Raw genomic sequence first — 9,876 nt, forward strand, 5'->3', positions numbered from 1 at the left:
AACAAACATAAGTGGAGACAAATTTGACCTACGTGAGCTAAGCATGGGCTTGGAGTCCAAGGATTAAATAATCCCCTTTTCTACCTTGAAGCTAAAAACAAAAAGCTGACTCAAGACATGCTTAGCAGAGGATGGTTTCAATCCATCGACCTCTGGGTTATGGGCCCAGCACACTTCCTCTGGGTTACAGGCCCAGCACGCTTCCGCTGCGCCACTCTGCTTCTCCTGACACAAGGCGAGGAAGGAGGCAGATACAAGGTAGACTGCTTGAGTACAGTGACAAGGCTTACTGGTTAGGCAAAAACTCTTAATAATGGTCAATCCTAATCATAATAACCCAGGTAGCAAAACATTACCAAAGTTTAAAGACAAAAAGCAGCAGCTAAATAGTTTGATAGCATACTTTGATAGTATGATCACTCGTTATATCAATCGATGTACGACTAATCCAAAGTCATTAATGAAATCTAATAGAGATGCATTTAGATAAATAATACGGTTATATCAGAGGCTCTTTGACGTCACTCATTAATGCTCATCACTTTACATATGATCATCTTGTTTTGAAGAGTAAATGTGATGCTTGCTAAATGATACAGATGTCTGTACTTGATAAGTTCATTTGAATAGAGATCTTACTTCATTAAACTGGTCGATGAAATGTGTCAAGACAGTGGGCATTGGTGACAGATTGATTGCACCATACTTCCACACAACTAAATAAACATTACAATTACAGAAAGTATTATGACATAGTTACCACACGTTATGTTTTGTAGCAGTGGTGAAAATAAGCACTGTAGTCAAAACTTTGGGCAAAACTTTTAAACTTGTTTTATTTAGTAAATGATGATAATGTCTATGCAGTGATGGATTAGCAACACAGGTAATGACCAGAGGGTGGCTGAGAAGAGTAAGTAAGTAAAGCTTTATTTATATAGCACCTTTCATACAAGAAATACAGCTCAAACTGCTTTACAACAGGGATAAAAACATAAAATGTATATAAAAGTATATACAAGTATAAAACTAATATAAAAGCAGGGGAAACAGTAAAAAGTATAACAGCACTCCCTCTCATGTGATATTGCTTAATTAACTAACCTGGACTTGGACCTTCCCGAATAAAAGAACAAGTTATATAAAAACACAAGAAGATAATACAGGGAATATTTGAGATGGAGTCTCACCTTCTCCTTGAGACTGTGTGTTGATAAATTGTACAGGTATTGGTAAATTTAAAAAAAAAACAAGAAGATGATAACCCTATCTGTAAAAACAAAGATCTGTGGAGACTAAAGGCCAATGCACACGGCGTGCGATGTTGTCGCACGACAACATTCGATTCTCAATTCACACCAATGAATGAATGAATGTGAATGGAGAATCGAATGTTGTCGTGCGACAATATCGCATCGCACGCCGTGTGCATTGTCTTATTGGGTCTCATTCAAAACAATGGAATCGAATTCGGCGGTGCGACAAAATCCATACAATACAATGGAAAGACAGCAATAGAGAGATAGCAATCAAATCAATAGAATCAGAATCCAGTTAATTAATTATTAAAGCAACAGGACTACAATATAAAAATATTGGATATGAAATACATACATTTTACTATTGATCCACTATCTGTGTATCACTCCATTTTGTAGGAATGCAGAGATACATTTTTTCAGATTCTTTTTTTGTTTTTGAGCATCCAATGGTAATCATTGGCAAAGTGCACAATCTGGGTCATGGCACTCAATATCAACACATCCACATCATTATCCAGCTCAGTCTCCTTACTGTAGTTCTTCACCGGCAGGATGCAGTTCAACGGGAGGCCCAGCCTATTACTGCACAGTTCCATCTGACAGACACAGGAGTCAAAGACTGGATCAGCCTCACGTTACAACACAAGACTATTGTGACAGTTGTAGCCAGTGATATTGTATCAGTACATCTCAGGCCCATATTTACTGTAAAACAAGACTTACCTTCTTTACAATGGCCTTGCTCCAGTAGATATCTTGCAGGTTTCTGTCCACCAGCTCACAAGCCTGGTCTGGGAAGGTCAGGACAACAACCTGAGGGATTCCTGTAGAGATTGAATGAAGGGGAGAACATGGGTAACACAGAACCATGTCATAGTGTAGTTTAGAGCTGTCTACAGCAAAACGCTGCTTGGTACTGTACACAGTGGGTCAACCAACCTATAAAATGTACACATATATTCATCTGCTGCAGTTGTTCATATGCACTATTAACCTGGTTTGTCAGACTCTTGTGGAGAAGTTGTTGGCAATTTTCTGTAAAAGTTTTAGTACTTATGCCACAACATTGTTTTTTGTTTAGCAATGAGTAAGACATTTTGCAAATATGTACTGAAAGATGATGTCAATTATGGGCATGTGTAATCAAGTAACCTTTACTTGATTGCACATGCCCATAATTGATATCATCTTTCAGTATATATTTGCAAAATGTCTTACTGATGACAATGACAATTAATCGGTAATATAAATGCACAATTATTCACAGGTTGTTAACTACAGCCATAAGCATCTTATCAGTGAGATGAGGATAGAAATGATCACTTACCCAGGGAACTTGCAGCCTTCCTGACTTCCAACATTTTGTTGATGGCTTCATCCGCAATTTGTGAGAATGTGTGTGCTGGGACAAGAGTCACCAGACAATGAGCTTTGTCACTTAAGTTGGGCTCCTTGACCCACCTTGGGTCTTCATACTTTAATGCGTCTTCTGCAAAGAACTGGGCCAGAAAAACAGAACGTGTCAGATGAGACGGTACATACTGCATTTGTTATTTGTGTTGTCATATCTTCAGCTAGGCACTTACAATGAACAACAATATAAACACAACACTTTTGTTTTTACTCCAATTTACGCTCCCTCAAAACTTGCAACATCTGTGGCATTGTGCTGTGTGATAAAACTGCACATTTTAGAGTGGCTTTTTATTGTGACCAGCCTAATCTGTGCAATAATCATGCTGTCTAATCAGCATCTGGATATGCCACACCTGTCAGGTGGATGGATTATCTCGGCAAAGGAGAAGTGCTCACAAACACAGATTGAAACAAATTTGTGAACACAATTTGAGAGAAATTTTGTGTACATAGAAAAAGTCTTCGGAGCAAAAACAAAAGTGTTATATTTTTGTTCAGTGGACAAAGAAGTGTTCTCTGTTGGTGAATTGAGAGCAGGACTTAAATGTTGTATCTCACCAAGTCTTCGTATTCTGTTATGTGTGATCTATTTTACCTTATAGCCCTCTGGTATGTGACCTTTTAGAGCATTGATGAGGTCCATGGTGGTCACTCCTCGATTGGTTGCCTCCAGACCCATGACATCATTGAATGCAAAGGGCAAACATGCATCTCCATTTTTGATGTAAAATGTTTCGTGCTGAAATGAAAAAAGTGAAACAAACTTGGATTAGGCTGTATTGTTTTGGTGAGTATTTGTCCATGTTATCTCCATATTTGTATACATTGATTTAGATAGTTGGAAACGAGAGAGGGATACAGACAGGATGGGCAGAGTAGAAGAGTAAAGCTGGGTCTTGAACCCACAACCTACAGGGTAAGGGTACTGTATATGTGACACGTTCTCATATGTCACACATGCTTTGGTCCTCATATGGGGATCCGATGTAATGATCTGACTTTTCTTTTAAAAAAAAAGAATACATTTCCGCGTCAAAAATCTATGACACATCGCTAGTCAACACATACCTTGTTTTGTGAGCCTGCTAACAATGTAAAGTAGTGTTATATAGGTAGCAGTGGGGATTACTCACCAAATCCTTTTGTTACTGATATGAGGACCAAAGCATTATAACGTGTCACATATGTGCCAGACCTTTAGGCTTGCAGGGCACTGTTTTAGTGAATGTTGACTATAATATTTCTGCCAGCATGAACTGCAGAATAAATGACAGTATATCACGGTGTGCCAGAGCTATGTCTCATCCTTTAACACGTGTGTGACGGCAGCTGGTGAAAGAGGGAGAAAGCCGGCAACCGACCAAAATGTTCAGACTTTTATTCTGAAAAATGTAAATGAATTTCAACGTTGTTGAAAATCAATGACACACTTGCTAGTCAAGCCAAAATATTCCAATGCAATGGATTCGGTGAGTAAAAAATGCTCTGAACAAAAGTCAGAACATTTTGATTGGTTGCCGACTTGTTACCTCTTTCACCAGCTGCTGTCACATTTGTTTATGCTCATTGGATTAGGCGTGGTATTTCTAATTCATAATTACTCACGTTCCTGGTGTAGCTTTTCTCTTCATGTTTGTTCATGTCATAGTTGACACTGGCCACGCCGGCATTAGCTGTTGTACGCCCTTGGAAGACATTATTGACTGAGTTGATAAAGCTGGACTTCCCAGCACCAATTGGTCCAAGTAGCAGAATTCTGAGGTGACCGACGCTCGGATCATTCAGGGCGAATTGTCTCAGGTCGTTCTCCTTCTTGTCTCTGGCCTCTTTACTGTCAGATGAAATAAACAATGAGTTACTCTACTTCCACACAAAACGGAAAAACATGTTATCCTAGTGTCTTGTTTTTCCTGACCATGTGACCTGACCTGGGAAACCCTGGGACCTAGTTACACTATATATATAGTTATCAGGGTTCCCACACCTTCTGAAACATCAAATTCAAGCACCTTTCAAGGACTTTCAAGACTCAATTCCCTCAAATTCAAGGACCCAACACGGCATAGTTTGAGACAGATCTAGATGAGAATTTATATAATAGGAACTATCCGCTCACCGACAATTAAAATGAGAGGCTTGAATGTGTGAACACGAGATGGTCTCTTGCCTTCTCTACCACAGCACAGCAAAACAATGTATTGTGAAATATGTGTAAAGTTAAGCAATACAGACTTATTTACTAGTTGATGAGCTAAGTTAAAAAAATAAAAATAAAAATAAAAATAAATCAGAGAGAGAGAGAGGGGAATTCAAGGACTCTCAATGACCCATGTCTATTTTCAAAAACTTTTAACCCTTTTAAGAACTTTTAAGAGTTTAACTACTTTTCATTGTGAAATAGCTAGTTTGGTAAAGTATTCCCTGCAATTACGGCGTTATTATATGATCTATAACACCACGGACACCCATATCGGTAACCACTATTGATTGGCAGTATCCACGCCGCTGCCCCAAAACCCCCCTAGTGGGGCCCCGCCCCCTTCTAGCTTGAAATGGACTTCTAGCCCCGCCCCCTTCTAGCTGCCTCTCAACTGTCAGCAGCAATTATGAAGCGATCGCACATTTCTGGTCACCAAAACAGAAAAAAGAAACGAGAAGACAATGAAAAACGACACCAGGATAGTGGTAAGTGGATAGAAGCTGCAGAGTGCAAAAATGTAAATAAGATGCAGAGTGCAAAATAAGTAAGATGTCTTAGGCAGGCAGGCAGACAGACAGACAGACAAGCAGGCAGGCAAGCAGGCAGGCAGACAGACAGACAGACCCAGTGGAGTCATGTAAAATGTAAATAAGAACACCAGCGGTTTCAGAATATACTTGTTTATTGATTTTTTGATTTGTTTATTTATTTGTTGTTCTTGCTCTGTTTGATATTACATATTAATGTTGCTGTTTCAGAATGTGAAAACACCAGCAGTTTCAGAATGTAAGTGTGTTAAGAGTTCTAATAAGCCACATTGTGAGTTGATATTTCATTATTTATATTGCTCCAATTTGATGTTACTACACATGGCTCCTTTGTTTATCAAATACTCGGACGTGTGTGTGACTGTTAATTAATACATTATGACATTTATAATGAATTCCTTTGTTTCAGACTGTTTTTTTACTTACACACACACGAGCGTGCGCATTTGCGCGAACTTCGTAAAACCGTATTATATTTTAGTGTCAAGGAAATAAATAAATGTTAAAATGTCCACATCGTTACCAGCCTAAGACCCTTACCAGGGGCCTCCATAATGTTGTTTGCTTAGGGCCCCCAAAAGTCTAGGGGCTCCACTGCATACAGTACTATAGTTACTCAAACAGAATATGAACTATGTTCTCATTTGCCCTCTCCATCTTTTGTCAGTCACTACTTACTACAGTACTTACCTCCAATCTATTTTCCTCCATACTTGCTTCAATTCTGTATGAGACACAAGGAATAACTTTTTGACTAAATTCTTAGTAAATTGAGTAGAACTTATAAAGCACGAAGAGCTTAAATCAATTGAGATTTTGCCTCCCTGGCCCCCAAATTCTGGATAAAAAGTCACATGATGTATACAGGAATGTTGTCTCTTACTTGGTGATGGTGGTGGTGGTGTTGCTGCTGGTGTTGACTCCGAACTGCCCATTTCTATTTTTTCTACTTTCACGTCTGTAGGAGAAATAAAAAGGAGTAAATGTGTCGTGTAGGCAGCTGTAACAGTAATCCTACACAAATGTTTTACGTATGGGTACTTCAATGAGAATTGCCTGAAGGAATCAAATGTGTAGAATACAGAAATTAAATGAGAAATTATTATATACTATACTATCACCTGACATGACTTCAACTGGGCTAATTTTAATACTTTAAAACCTTCTGTCCTCCCGTCCTTGACATAATCACTGATCTAACGTGATTTGATTGCAAAGTAAGACTTTCACTGCATTGGAAGCATAGTCAACCATCTGACCATTGTCAGCCAAACACCTATTTTCTCTCAAATAAAAAGCCTGCTGATATGAAATGCTGGTTAAAGGCATATTATGTATCTCAATGTTCTCTGTAACGGGGCCAGAGTCAGACTTTTTTAGGTAGGGATGAAGAGGAATTTCCACACTTCAAGCCATTCATTGTTTTCCCAAATGTTGTAGGACCACCAGCAGAATGTCTAGCAAGGTGGATGTATCTGGATTCCTCACATTAGGCCGTGTTGGTTTTTAGATTAAATGTGATATTTGTAAACCATAGCACAGGTGTTTGATTTGATCTGACGTTGGGGACATCCAGTCTAATCATCTATTATGACATCATCTATTATGACGACTTCAGAATGTAAATATGAATGAATGAATGGTCTTTATTGTCATTAATACAGTACAGGTACCATACAACGAAATTTGGGAGGGGGGGCTCCCCTGGTGCTAGGAAAAAAGACTAAAAACAAGAAGGGAAAAGAGCTGGTTTACATAAATAAAGGCTATGTACACTATCCACTAACTATACTACTATATTATACAATAAAACACTGTGCTGTACTCTATGCTATGCTATAAATATCCTAACATTTCCTATCTCTGAACCTTATGTACACATGCTGTCCAAGGGCAGCTAAGTTATCAAGGGTGCTATGATGAACAGATGGTGGGCGATACACTCCTATCACACTACGTGTACAGGCACAGTGCACACCATATTCCGATTAAGATCAATATTCTGGTTCATGTCACATTCCGAGTAGGGTGTTTATATGCGCTGTGTAGCAGGCAGCCGGGATATTCCGTTTACATGTTAATAGGTTCTCAAAGCCGATCTCGTCTCCGCTCGTTGAGCTTTCTGCCGTCTCTACGGGTGTCCCGGTGCCTCCCAGTATCCCGTCCAGAGTCTGGAACAGGGCCAGGCTGCTCGTGGTCTTCTCCCGTTTCGCCTTCGAATAAGCCGCCTTGAGAGTCTTCCACCTGTGTCTCACCTGCTCGATGGTTCTAACGAAACCTGCCTCCTTCAGTCTCTCAGAGACGTTTTTTAAGAAGTCACTGTTTCTATGTTTTCTCCCGTCTACGTACTCCATGATGTTTAAATCTTTCATGATCTGAAGGCAGACCTTGGTCTCCTCCTCGCTCCAGAAGTGCTGTCTCTTGCTGCTGGTCGCCATCGTGGCTCTGCTGTCTGTCCCCAACGACGATAACACAACCCAGGAGGGTCTGCCAACCGCGCATGCGCAGACGTAACTGAATATTCCGGAAAAGGGATAGGATGAGGATTAGGATTATCCCTTATACCCTTTTTCTTCTTCTTCTTCTTCTTCTTCTTCTAACCAATTTAAGGCGCATTACCGCCACCTCGGAATAAACCCATTTCCAGATGAAGGTGTATACATGATGTCACTATATATTCCAATTCAAACAGGCATAGGCTATGCCAGTTCTGCACGTGTTTACATGACTCTTGCCCAACCGGAATATTGAAAAAAATAAAATAATAATATGTATTAATACAGGAATATGGTGTGCATGAAAACGTAGTCACACACTTATTCCTATTGATTTGATACAGTGAAGGACAGCAGAACAGATGCTGTAAAATAGACCTGCAGGAGGTCTAACAGAATAAGACTGCCCCCCCCCCCCCTCTCTTCTCCTCCTACTGTACCAGAGCATCATCCAGCCCATCCTCGTGTCCTGTTCCTCCTGCTTCTTCAACATGCTCACAGTCATCAATCTGGCCAAACTCACACGCAGCATCGCCAACACTGCTGCCAGGATAATTGGACTCCCCACACCCAACCTCACAGCACTAAACAACAGGGTCATCTCACGCATCGCAAACACAATAGAACAGGACATCACCCAATAGGCCTAAACAAACAATACACAGAGCTGCCAAGTCTCACGCAATCACCGTGAGACTCACGCATTTCAACCAGTTCTCACGCTCTCACGCCGCATCTCTATTTCTCACGGCGAGAAATAACAATTGTTTTACGGGACTTGAGTTTCGTGGCATCTTTCTGCACGCGCGTTAACTTGAGTCTGCAATCGAAGCGTCAGGCGAGCGCTGATGGAAGAACCTGTGTTCACGCGAGCTGCAAGAACGTAGCAAGCAGTGTTGCCAGATTGGGCTACTTTTTGTCACCCTGGACGGGTGGATTCGGCAGCTTTTAGACCGGTTGGGCTGGACATTGTCAATTCCATCTGGCAACCGTGGTAGCAAAATATGTGCATACATTACAACATCGTATCTGGTAGCCTACTGGACTGGGTTGCACCAATATGGCGTAAGTCATTACTAAATCCAGGCATTTAGTAGTTATTAAACCCCTAGTTGTTACTAGCTAGTTTCAAACTAGTTGTTTACTCATTTCGGTTGCACCACGCCAATCTTTTGCCAATCTTAGCTAGTAAATACTCAGTTTTGGTAACAGTTTTTTGTTTCTCTACTGTAACATAACCAGGTACATTAATAATAATTGTTAAAGGAGCATAGTCTACTACTTGCTACTGAGATGCTAACCCGACGGATTGTCCGGTTGACGCGCCGTGCGTCCTAGTTTGATGTGTTGCTGTTGGTTATATAAGATCCGTAGTCGTTGGTTTGCTGCATAATAAACATTTATTGTGTTACTATGTGCCATCAATGGCTTAATCACTGGTACAAACAATAACAATAACAACACCTGACGACAACAACAACAAATGTGCTACCTGATATACACCTGCCTCAGGTATTGTGACAGCGCCACCCCATGCCCACACAGTGAATTACAACACGTATCACAGGACCATATCTGGCTCCTACAATAGTAATAATAAATAGTAATTGTAATTTACAATACAAATACAACAATTGGGGGTCCCTCAAAAAAAATGTGGCCGCGCTACGCGCGCACAAGATCAACCACCAAGGCCTCATTCTGACCCAGGAAAAACCCTGGTATGTACTGCATAACATGATAGCCATCTATGAGCAATGCACTGTATATAAGATGATGACCAAGGGTCTTTCTGCTGCTGACCAAGGGGCTGAGTCCTGTTGATGGGGTCCAATTTTCTTTTAGAGTCTGTAGGCTACTGTATTTGTTCATTAAGATTTCATAAATATGATATATTGTCTGAATTTTTGTCTTGTTTTATAAAATATAATTAATTATAAATATAATTAATTATT

General features: G+C 40.2%; 1 protein-coding gene across 1 annotated transcript; it reads right to left on the reverse strand.

The window, feature by feature from the left end:
* Positions 1 to 1,399: 1,399 nt before the first annotated feature.
* Positions 1,400 to 7,864, reverse strand: LOC308166822 (interferon-induced protein 44-like; the record flags this gene model as incomplete). The annotated part of the gene is made up of 8 exons (XM_080541146.1): positions 1,400 to 1,858; positions 1,986 to 2,086; positions 2,590 to 2,761; positions 3,274 to 3,417; positions 4,284 to 4,509; positions 6,117 to 6,150; positions 6,310 to 6,384; positions 7,501 to 7,864. The coding sequence occupies 8 exons, from the start codon at positions 7,862 to 7,864 to the stop codon at positions 1,679 to 1,681; spliced, it is 1,296 nt and encodes a 431-aa protein (XP_080397272.1). The 3' UTR covers positions 1,400 to 1,678.
* Between the last annotated feature and the right edge of the window lie 2,012 nt (positions 7,865 to 9,876).

This window comes from Nansenia antarctica (assembly GCF_963989245.1).
Source record: "Nansenia antarctica genome assembly, chromosome: 10".
Taxonomy (NCBI): Eukaryota; Metazoa; Chordata; class Actinopteri; order Argentiniformes; family Microstomatidae; genus Nansenia; species Nansenia antarctica.